The sequence below is a fragment of the Prionailurus bengalensis genome, chromosome C1, assembly GCF_016509475.1.
Source record: "Prionailurus bengalensis isolate Pbe53 chromosome C1, Fcat_Pben_1.1_paternal_pri, whole genome shotgun sequence".
Classification (NCBI taxonomy): Eukaryota; Metazoa; Chordata; class Mammalia; order Carnivora; family Felidae; genus Prionailurus; species Prionailurus bengalensis.
The window spans coordinates 167,470,353-167,482,301 of NC_057345.1; the positions used below are offsets into that span (position 1 = coordinate 167,470,353).

The following is an 11,949-nucleotide window of genomic DNA, read 5'->3' on the forward strand; positions in this document are numbered from 1 at the left end:
AAAGAAAGACTTTATTCTTACCTAGTACGGTCAGCATGCCAGAAGTTCTTGCTGTCCTTACTTCACAGGAATATTCTGCCTCATCATTCAGTAGACATTTGTTGATGACAAGAATGCGCACTGCTCCCTTAGATATGATGTCATATTTTTTGCCCTTTTTAATTTCAGCACCATCTTTAAACCAGTGAACCTGTATTTAAGATAAATAGATACTTTTCTCAGGGTTTGTTTTTTTTTTTTGGTTCCTTCACATATGTGTCCTTAAGAGGAACTAGGATTCTGAGTTTTTTTGAAAACAACAAAACTATGGTGTAAAGAAGAACCAAAGTAGTAAATACAAATACAACCTAAACCCAAAACGACAAGAAGAAATTTCTTCAGTTATTGTTAAGTGAACTATTATCAGTTATTAAAGATAATAGGATCATGTAAGTTGAGAGTCATAGAGGGTTTTAGACATCATGCAGACTAACTCTTTGTTTTCAGGATGTGTGAACTGAGACAACAGTAGTAAATGAGGCATGAAATTGCAGATATTTATTCTTAGCCTAAGAAAATAGCAATTCCATATGGCCCAAACCAATAATATCTGAGTCTCCTGATTGTGAGTCCATTGTTTGTCAAGTAATAGTAAATGAATAATACTAAAAAGAAAACAATTAAGTTTGTATTTCATACCAAAGTGACAATCTTTAATTTAAAAGTAAAGTGATTATCAGAGGTAAGTTTGATTCACTCTTTTTTTTTTCCCATTTTGGCTAGACTAAAAGTAAAGGCATATGACAATACAAGATAGCAACCATACAATCACAGACCTTAGCATTTTCTCGGGAAATTTCACACTCAAACCGAGCCATTTCTTTTTCTTTAACTTGAAGATCAGTGAGTGGTCTTAAGAATTCCACATGAGGAGCTGTAAGAGAAGGTCATCAGAATTCAAAATGAGACTTCTAGAATTTACTCTAACATTACTGTGGTGTATATTAAGATAAAGTTAGTCTTTTGCAGGACCTTTCCATCTTAATAGGTTACAACAGATTTTGAAAGCACTTGGAGCTGCCATTCAGGTATGATACTTTGCTTTTATTGTTTACATATCTCTGTAGTTTTCATGAGATTATATTGCATGCTATATGTTCAACTCATTATATATCTATATCTGTTATCTATCAATCAATAATGAACTCAGTTCTTCTGAATAACTGAAAGAAAAATTCCCACTGATATTCTTCCAGAGTTGAAAGTTGATATTGTCCAAGGAAACACTGGTAGCAAAGAAACATTATTTTATTTAAGGCAGGCAACATAATCTTTAAGAAATTAGCAGAATTCAATGATAATGCAGCTTGAAGTGCTATTACTAGTCTTGTCTATGGATAAGAGGCAATTGAAGTCACACACACTTAGCTTTTTTTTTTTTCTTTCATCTTCAAAGATGTTCACACATAAGACAGGCATGAAATCTATTAGTGCAACAAAGCAATGTGTTTTGTATGGGAGGGTAATTTGGTTTTTCACATCTCTTGTTTCATTTATCTCCAGAATTAATTCAGCAAATGTATAGGATCAGAGAGCTGCCCTTTGCCCCTCCTTCTTTTAGGGCTCCTTGTGAGTCCTCCCAAGGATGATTGTTCTTGATCAGTGAAATTCTGGGACACAAATGCTGGCCAATAGGTTTGAAGACATGCTCAGTGTGGCTGAGCTTTCTTGGAGTGGTGACAAAACAGATGACAAAGGTAAGAAGGAGACCCAAGAAACTACTCTGTCATAAGCTAAAGCAGAACAACCACAAAGTGGAAAGAATAAAACAGTACAAGATACATGGAAGCACAATCAAAGCCACTATTTTGTAGCTATTGACAGATGAGAAGCAACTAAACCAAACAACAGCAATTGCACAAAAATATACATTGAAAATGTTATCACCAGACAAATGAATGAATGAAGAAAATGAACTAGCATGTGACATTTGGAAAAGAGATGTTGTATTTTTCACCAGAGGAAGAAGTAATGTTAACCACCATTAGATTCCTCTTCATTCACAGGACTCCAAGAATCCAGGCTTTGCTCCTTCTTATTATCCTTTCTTATTTTCAGAGATAGTATTATGTGAGTGGGCTATGTCATATTACAGCAGACCTTAGCGTGTTCCTACTCAAACTGAAATTTCGTATCATTTTCTAGTTGTTCCTGACATCTGAGAATTCATTCTTTCCAAGTAGAAATTGCTTTCCTTTCTTTTCTTTTCTTTCTTTTCTTTCTCTTTCTTTCTTTCTTTCTTTCTTTCTTTCTTTCTTTCTTTCTTTCTTTCTTTCTTTCTTTCTTCTCTTTCCCTTTTTTTTTTAATCATGACTCCTTTCTTGTCTCTTTCATTCAATTTGTCCTTATCTGTTTCAGAATATTCCTACAGTAGCCTTACCCCCTGGTCAGAAACATAGTGAAAGTGATTGATATGTCCTTATCAGACCAGATGTAATAGAACTTTTTTTTCCTTTTTTTTTTTTTTTTAAACACATAAAGATCATGTTAGGTCAGTATCGATACCATAAGTTACCAAGAAATGCAGTTAGGCCAAGAAGGGCATGCAAAAAGTGCTGGGTTTTTTGTTGTTATCAAAGAGTTGCAAATGAAAAGTCCCATGTCAGAAGAATACTTACGCACGACATTCAGGTTACAGGAAGTCTTAAAATCCTTAGCATCACAAGTGTATGTTTTAATATCTTCTGGGGTACAGCCATGTATAATAAGTTTTCTGACCCTGCCATCAGCAACAATTTCATACTTCTTGCTTTTGAGGATTTCTGTCCCATTTTTGAACCATTTCACCTTAGCATTTTCTCTGGATACTTCACATTCCAATACTGCAGTGGCTTCTTCTTCGACCGTCTGGTCCTCAAGAGGCTTAGTGAACTCAACGGGGGGTTCTGAAAGAATCACACTAATTAGCCAAGGTATTTCTCCTTTCCTTCTCCAAGAGTTTGAGCACCTCCTCAACTTTCTTCTGATATCTCCAGAGCTTTTCCTGTTTTTCAATTTCATTTGCAAGTTTTGATTCCACTTGGATGGTTTCCTCTAATAATGATGTTTCACCATTATTTGTACATGCAGAGGAAAGGTGTTGTTTTAAAAAGTATGAAACATCAAGGAAATAATAGCCAAATCTTGATTAATGAAGTGATAGATACCTAGTTTGATAATAATTCTTCCTCTAGCCATTTATTGAATGCAACATAAACAGTTGGGGGAAGTAAAACACATTCTAGTCCATTTTGACTTTTTTTTTTCTTTTACAGTCTGTGACCTAATTTGTTTGGCCAAAAAATAAAATTTGGATATTTGGTGGATTTTAATGATCTATGGAACTAATCATAAAAAGAAAATTGAGAGTTGACATTATTTATGAACCTCCACATTATACCACGTTTTTGAAAATAAACCTTGTAATTACCTTTCACAAAGAGGTTGGCATGAGTTTTGAAATCTTTTGCTCTCAGTTGGACTTCTCCAGCATCTTCTAACTTTACATCCCTCAGAGTAAGTGTATGAATTCTTCCTTCTGAACGTGGGACCACCTATTTTTTTTTTGAAAAAAGTGCAGTTTAAGATTATATGAAATAGCAATATTCTCTCTCTCTCTCTCTCTCTCTCTCTATATATATATATATATATATATATTTAATTCACTTAGTCAACAGTTTAGAATAGTGCTTTCCAAGTTGTTTTATAATCATATATACAGCACATATGCCCTTGAAAATGATTTTAACCAGTATTTTGGAATCTTTTAAGGAAGTTTTAGGCTTTCATAGTTGCCTTACATAATTACTAGGTGGCCTTTTATGTTGAAATGCCTAGGAAATTTTCTATTTATACCGCTGAGCCTTTATATATATATGTATATATATATATGTGTATATATATATATATATGAACTTAGAGAAGCTAAATAATTAAAGGAAAGGAAAAAATTAATTCACAATCCTGTGATCTTAGACTATCAAGACAAATGCTGCCATTGCTGTTAATATTTGGATGATAAATTCTTGTTGTAAATGCAACCTTCGATGGTTTGAGGAAGAAGTCTGTAGGAAAACGAATTGTCCAAAAAGAATACACCACCTTGATATGGACTGCCATTAGGTCCCATAAATGTGGCTTATACAATTGGAAATCAGGCTACAGACAGGGCCATCCTGACAGTAATCATAATACGACAATCAGAGTTTCTTCTATGAAAGTCTGTGAGATGCTGTGCCCTGTCATTGGGATTCATTCTGTACCACTTAAGAGTTCATTTAGAGTTACAAATAATGTAAACATTTTTTACCAGTGAAACTATTTATTATGCTGGTGTGAATGAAAGAGTCAGGAATAAAGTTTCATGTGAAGATTTTTCTTAATTAAGAGCTGGGCATGGCTATTAATATAACTACCTTAATAATTGAGAACAGGTCAAAGACATAATAAGGGAAAACAAACAGATAGGAGAAGGTAATTAAGATATGTCTTAATAACATAGCTACTTATTCAACATGGTGCTTGAATGGGAAAAAAATTGTTTTTGTAATGATTTTTCAATATAAATTTGAATATAAATTTTGTACTGTGTGTTAGGGCTATTCTTTTAAAGTATTTCAGATCCCAACCCATCCACAGATATAGCTTCTCTGTTTACACATTATTTTATCATTTAAATTCCTCTGAGGATACTTTAGAATACTCTGTTACCAAGAACTTGTCTCAGAACACAGTAGTTCTCAATAAGTAACTCATATACAGTGTACTTTGATTATGTTAAAAAAGGAAAAACTAAGCTGATGATTTTGTGGTGGTTTATGTTTCCATGGATAATATTAGAGATTATCCTTTTACAATATTGTTAACCTTTAGTAGGTGCATATTGCTGTAATAGGCATTATCACTCTGACCACGCTGTTAAAGTTTAAATATATAATTATCAAAGGCCCAGTTAGGACTAGTAGTGCCTTCCTGCACTAATGGCCAAGGTGGGGCAGGAAACACAACTGTTTTTTCTATAAAATGTTTTCTTTCTTTTTTTTTTTTTAAGTGATTTATTTTGAGAGAGAGAGTGAGCAAGTGAGCAGGGGAGGGGCAGAGGGAGAGAGAATACCAAGCAGGCTCTACACTCAGCACAGAGCCCAACGCAGGGCTCAGTCTCATGACCAGGAGATCATGATCTGATCCAATATCAAGAGATGGACACTTAACCGACTAAGCCACCCAGGCGCCCCTAAATTTTTTTTTTTTTTTATTTTCTATTTCAATCACCTGTATTTGGTTTGTGTAGTTTTGGAGGCTAAACATTTTGCAAACTGAAAATGAAAGGCCTGAATTAAATTGAAACAAAATCTGCAAAATGTAATAAAATGACTTTATGACTTCACAGTTTATATTTAAGTTCTTTTAAAAAAGAGACATATAAGGGGCAGCTGGGTGGCTCAGTTAAGCGTCTGACTCGCTGCTTGTGAGTTCAATTCCCACATCAGGCTCTGTGCTGACAGCTCAAAGCCTGGAGCCTGCTTCGGATTCTGCGTCTCCCTCTCTCTCTCTGCCCCTCCCCTGTTCACACTCTGTCTCTCTCTCTCAAAAAATAAATAAACGTTAAAAAAATTTTTTTTTTATAAAGAGACATGTAAGTAATTTAAGAGCAAGTTCATAAACAGCTGAAGTATTTTGGGTGGCTAAAATAAAGGATTAAAATTCCTATGCCAAGAGAGACACAAAGAAGCCCTAGAGAATTATAGTAAGGTGATCTCTTTTATTCCCAGAAAAAAGTTTAGTGACTATATACATGTATGTATGTGTATATATATATACTATATAAAATCTTTTTTTAATAAAAGAAATGTGGATAAATTTTTTAGGAATCTACATTTCAAAATAAAATAGTAGAGCTTTTACATTAGAACTAATGCGAACTGATCTTTTAATAAAACAAAGCTCTTAATTTGACCAAAAAATACTTAGTAGCAAAAGTATAGTATCATTTGTCCTTAAGCAGTGTTCCTATATTCAAATCATGAGTTTACGGATATAGAAAGGATCTTGAAAAGGCAACCAATTCTCTGCATTTGGACATGAAAGCAATGAGACTATACGTATTAGGACAAATGTACATTTCAAAAAAAAAAAAAAAGAGCAAACTTGAAGGTGGACATGACTCCTTCACCCAGTTCAGTATTTAGAAGACCTCACTGTAGGGAAAGTTTCCTCATATATAACTTAATTCTCATACGGTCATTTGAACGTACAGCTGTTTTTTCTGTCCTCAGCAAAAAAAGGAGACCGACTAATCATTACTGTCTGTGTAACAAGCAGACTTTGTCTCCCCAATGACTGTTAACTGAATTCGCCTTTAATGACTTTGATAGAATACATGATTTTTTGTTTTACTATTTATTTACTATTTTTACTATTTTACTATTTACTGTTATTCAAATGCATTTGCCTTCTTATTACTTCAGTCAACCTTGTGACTCTTTGTTAAACTGAATCCTTTTTGAATTATTTGCCTTCACACCTTTGAAGTTTGATTTGTATTGAAGCCTTGCTGTCACATTCGATATTATTTTTTAAATATTGAAAAAAGATGTCATAGAACAATGTACTTCCCTGTGCTTTATTTCTAACCCATTTTGGACATTTTCTAAAAGTTTTATTCTAAGAACTCAAAATTAATGAAGAATTATCAGGATAACATAAACACACTGTTTTGGGGGGCAGAATATATAGCTCAGTTTAGGTCTATCTGAACAGTCACCTCAGTTTTTACTTACAGTGAAAATTTGGGACATAGAAGTGCTAACATTGAGAGTTGGTTATTTCCTAAAACTTAATGTGTATTTGCTCACATATGTGGATAACCTCTGAGCCCTCTTTCTTGTCACAACTGTCAGCTGCACTGTAAATAGTCCACTTGGCATTCCAGAATTTGCACAGCTCAGAACACTTGAGGGTTAAAAATAGCTTGGAGAAATGCTTGAAGAGCAAATCTACCCAGAAGTTATCTCAACCACTTGATCAACTGCCTGAAATGGAATTTCCATCTTCTCCTCTTAATCCCCTTATATGCAGAGCACTAGAGAACACAGAGAGAATTAGTCACAAAACTTAATGTGGGCTGTTGTTGCAAGGCATCCAATCAAAAGGCCTTTTTGATCTCTCTTGTCTTCCAGTTAATCAAACAAACTAGTACTAATAGCTAATGAGCATTTGCCTTCTCCTCAAAAAACTAAAACCTTATTGTACTTAAAACTTTTATTTCCATTTCAATAAAAATACCAACAGATTAAATCCAACAATGATGTGAAGAATCTGCTTTTCAATTTAAGCAGAAATCAGGCTAGGGTAGGTAAGAGAAAGAGAAAGGAAGAGAAAGGGACATAAGAGCAAAGAACAAGGAACATCCGAGTGAAGTTGGAGAACATGAGAGAAAGAGAAGAGCAGGACATGGCAAGGCGCCCGCCTTTTACCTGATCGCTGGGCTCGAGTTTCTTCCCTTTGAGATACCATTCCACTGGGATATCCTCATAAGAGAGCTCACAGTCAAAGGTGGCTGTTTCCCCTGCGGTCACTGTGACATCCTTCAGAGGTCTCAGAAGACCAATTACTCGTGCTTGGCGAGAAGAAGGAAACAGCTCAGGATCACTCATTTTGTAATTCCAAAAGCATAAATACACTTAGTTATTCATCTCCATGGTTGCTTTCTTCAAGAAGGAAAGAGCCGTGGGACTGGCCACTATTTTAACTCGCATGTGAACGTGGCCCCTCAGTGCTGAGAAGGGGAGAGCTGGTGGCCGGACAGTGGGTATTTGTAGGGGCCCTTTCGTTCTGATATCCAAGGTCAGCAAGAAATCTGCGCTGCATCTGTCTCTCTGCCAGGCATCAAGTTCCTCTTGCTACATGTGGTATGTGACTTCCAAAATAACTAAGACTGTGATTGGGAGAGGACGAGGGGCCCTCAATCACATAGCCTGTCCATATCCATCAAACACTTTGCACCTTCCAAAAATGTTAGCCCAAGCACCCTGCCTCCCTTCTTCAGTCTGAGATGCCCACACAGCCAAGTTTTTCTGTAGTGCTGCAGTTGTAACAGCCATGGGGGTATGTGGTCTTCAAGAGTTCTGAGTTAGATTCTTATTGCATGCATTGCGACTTTGAATGGAAGGATTACACAGTAAGAGAATCTGACTCGCTTATTTTTATTTTGTTCTAATGGCCAGCAAGGTCAATGAAATGTCCAAAACTTTGGAAATGGAACCATGTGTGTGTTAGGATGTCAAGAAAGCCAGTGTCTGTACCTTAACAATGTTTTCTAATTAATTAAATAATTCCAATTAATTGCATGCACATTCATTTTCTGCAAAAGTACATCCTTCCTTTTCAGCAGAAACACCTATTACTTACGTTTCACTCGGAGATGGGCGCTAGATTTAGCATTGGCAGCTTGGAAATCCACCCCGCCTGTCTGGTCCAGACGGCAGTTGTGCAAAATAAGGAAGTGCACTTTGCCTTCTTCCTTGATCTCACAATCCTGTGTCAAAAGAGAAAAAAGGTCTCACAGGAAATAAGCTTTGGTATTTTTTCTGAGACTATCAGAGCTTAAGGAATGTTACAAATAACTAGTGACAAGACTTGATGTAATTTGAGCTCTTTTTCATGAAAAAAAGCTTACAGGAAATATCAAGAAAGTGAACTTTCTTTTATCTGTAGAATTCTGAACCAACTAGCAGCATCACAGAATATCTACAGCCTATACCACTACGCTGGATCAAAAAGAATGCACGATTTGTGTGGATCTGTAGATCTGTAGATCCTAATCTCTCTCTTTAGGTCTGATAGAGAACCTGATAGCATGTTTTAAAAGCCCTGCATGCATTCTGACTTGTTGCCTGTCCTTTTTTATTTCACACAGCTCCTCTAGGTGTTGACAAGTTCAGAAATAGCCTTACAGGTGTTTGGAGTAGTGCCTCTCCCTTGAGTTTCCAGTTGGCATGGATGTCCTCTTCAGAGATTTCAGTTTCAAAGCGGGCCGTCTCAGTCTCCATCACCTCTACGCTGTGCAGGGGTCGCACCATTTTGATCTCCCGATCTAGAAAAGTGAAGGGTCAGCATGCGTCATTAGCCTCGGGCAGAAATAACCCCAATCAGCTTCAAGAGTCAAACTCATGGAAATTCCTTACCTTCAATGTTGAGCTTTCCTGAGGTCTTATCTGTCCCACAGTCACAGGTATACTGTCCAATATCTGATTTCAAGGCTTTCTTTAGGATTAATATGCGCTTCTTGCCATCTGCCTTGATAATAGCATTTTTAGATGGTTTTATTTCTTTGCCATCCTTAAACCATGTCACTGGTGCATCTGCTTTGCTGATTTCACACTGTAGAACCACTTCATCTTTCTCTACAGCAGTGTAGTCTTGAAGCTTTCCGGTAAAGTACGGATCTCCCTCTGCAAGTAAAGTATAAGTGAAAACATTCCATTAACCACTGAAGAAATGCGGTCCCTTGGAAAGTTTAAGAAGCAGCTCACAGTTCTGGGCATAGTTTAAAACTGTACCCAGCTTCTGCTTATTTGACATGCTTATGTTTAGAAGTTCTCTAAAGGTTAGAAAGGGAATCAATGCATGTGATCTGTCAAGATCTAATCCATCTATATTTTAAAGTATATTATTAATAGTGGTTTGAAAGATACTACGAAATTTAGCTTCAAATATGATTATGTGTTCCTTCATTGCTCGGCTAAATTTCTAATTCCTTAGCAAATCTATTACCTCTAGTTTACCTTTAAGCTTTCGGATTCATGTTATCAGTTTTTCTTATTAATCAATAGTTCACCTTTAATAGTTTCTGCATGTTAGACCTCATATGTAATCTGCTTGATATTAAGGGGCCAAGAAAAACCATGATTTTTTTTAATGTTAGTGCTGTGTTTCCTCTCTTATTAGAAGTTGGAAGATACCCTTCTGAAATAATTTTGATGAAGTAAGGAGATGGGAAGTACTTCTATTCCTATTTTAAAGATGATAGGGCTCAATAATTAGCAGTTTTATTTCTGATTTCAATTGGTTATTTCATGAGCCCAAATCTATATTACTTGAAAGTCCTCATATTTTTAGGTAAAAATATTTTAGAAAGAGGCTTGATAATGTTTGTGATAGTTTCTTAAGGACAGCACTGCTTTCATGCAATATAACACTCAGAAGACTGTTTTATATGATAGATACTCCATAAATTTCTGTTGAATTTAATGTAATAAAGTTAAATAGAAAACACCTACCAAGCACAGTGAGTTTAGCTTCTGAACTTAGCCCCATAGCTTCGACTTTAATTTGCGAGGTATCGTCAATAGAGAGGTCTCTGAATGTGATGGAATGAGTTTTCCCTTCATCGTCCATCCAGACGGATCTGCTGGTATGCAGGCGCTGGTCATTTTTGAACCACTTAACTCGGATGTTATCGTGGGACAGGTGCACAGTGAACACAGCAGTTTCCCTCTCTTTGGCTGTTACATCCTTGAGTGGGGTGAGGAATTTGAGTCGGATTCCTATCAAGAAAAAAAAAACTCATTAATTCCAGCCCTTAATGAGGAACAATAAAAATAAAAGCTAAATAAATAAATAAATAAATAAATAAATAAATATGGTCTATTTAATAAAAGAATATTTACCTTCAATGATCAGTTTGCCACTTGTGTGTTTATCTTCGGCTTCAAACATGTATTTTGCTTCATCTTCAAAAGCAGCTGACTTGATCACCAATGAATGTCTGGTGCCATCCTTTATAAGCTCAAATTTGTCATCACCTGTGATTTCCTGGGTTCCTTTCAGCCAACGGAATGTTTTGGGCTCCCTGGATACTTCACACTCAAACTTAGCCTCATCTTTCTCAAAGACTTTAACGTCACTGAGAGGGGTGATGAAGATGAGTGGCAGTTCTGCAAGAAGAGGGTGATGTGGATGAAGCCAGTTTAGGTTTCCATTCATGACCCCTGATCAAGTCAGGGTCTCGAAGTCTTGCAAAGAAAATAACAAAAGGGCGGCTGACAGGCAGAGCCTACCTTTCACTTTCAGATTGGCTGCAGATTTAGCATTGGCAGCCTGGAAAGACACCTCCCCTGTCATATCCAGTTGGCAGTTATAAAGGACCAGAATATGCTTCTTCCCATCTTCAATGATTTCACAGTCCTGTTCGGAGTGAAAGGCAAAAGGAAGGAGCAAGAAGAACATCATTTTCGTAACTGGTTATCCTTACCAATCATCAAGACATTGTAAACCAGAAGTATATCTTTTTTTTCACCCCAAACCACCAAGCACGCCCTGCGTGTGTGGTCAGATAATCTTGACTTACAGGGGAAGCAGTTAAAGGCTCTCCTTTCAACTTCCACTGGCCATGAACATCTGGTTCCGAAAGTTCAATTTCAAAGCGAGCTGTTTCACCAACAAACAATTCCACTCCATACAGAGGTTTTTCCACTTTTATTAGTCGAGCTGAAATTCCACAGAAATTTGTTAGGATGACTGAACAAATAAACTTCATGTTCAGATAGCATGAGTTTAAAATTTTTGAGCGACTCACCCTCAACAGTAACATTGGCTTTTGTCTGGTCGGTGCCACAGTCACACATATATTCGCCTTTATCTTTAAGTTCTGCTTTTTTGATTTTTAAGATGCGGCGCAGGCCATCCGTCTTGATAGAGTGTTTCGGTGAAGCTACAATCTCTTCGCCATCTTTGAACCATTTCACTGGTACGTCTTTGCTCACCTCACACTTGAGAATAATCTCATCCTTCTCAACTCCAGTTTTGTCGTGTAATTTCACGGTGAAGTAGGGATCGGCCTCTGCGAAAGTCGTTCAGCAGATTGTCAGAAGCATGTGAGAATTCGAGTTTATGAGAATTACAAGTTGCAAAATATGTAAGGACCGCCCA

At 36.5% G+C, this 11,949-nt stretch overlaps 1 protein-coding gene across 1 annotated transcript in view; it reads right to left on the minus strand.

Annotated features, from left to right (window-relative positions):
• TTN (titin) overlaps positions 1–11,949 on the minus strand; it is a 278,672-nt gene that overhangs the window by 96,362 nt on the left and 170,361 nt on the right. Inside the window, 13 exon segments of the mRNA XM_043577187.1 lie at positions 22–190; positions 816–913; positions 2,658–2,924; positions 3,449–3,572; positions 7,494–7,636; positions 8,428–8,554; positions 8,973–9,112; positions 9,204–9,470; positions 10,299–10,565; positions 10,689–10,955; positions 11,079–11,205; positions 11,369–11,508; positions 11,597–11,860. Coding sequence (XP_043433122.1) covers positions 22–190; positions 816–913; positions 2,658–2,924; positions 3,449–3,572; positions 7,494–7,636; positions 8,428–8,554; positions 8,973–9,112; positions 9,204–9,470; positions 10,299–10,565; positions 10,689–10,955; positions 11,079–11,205; positions 11,369–11,508; positions 11,597–11,860 — 2,400 coding nt within the window.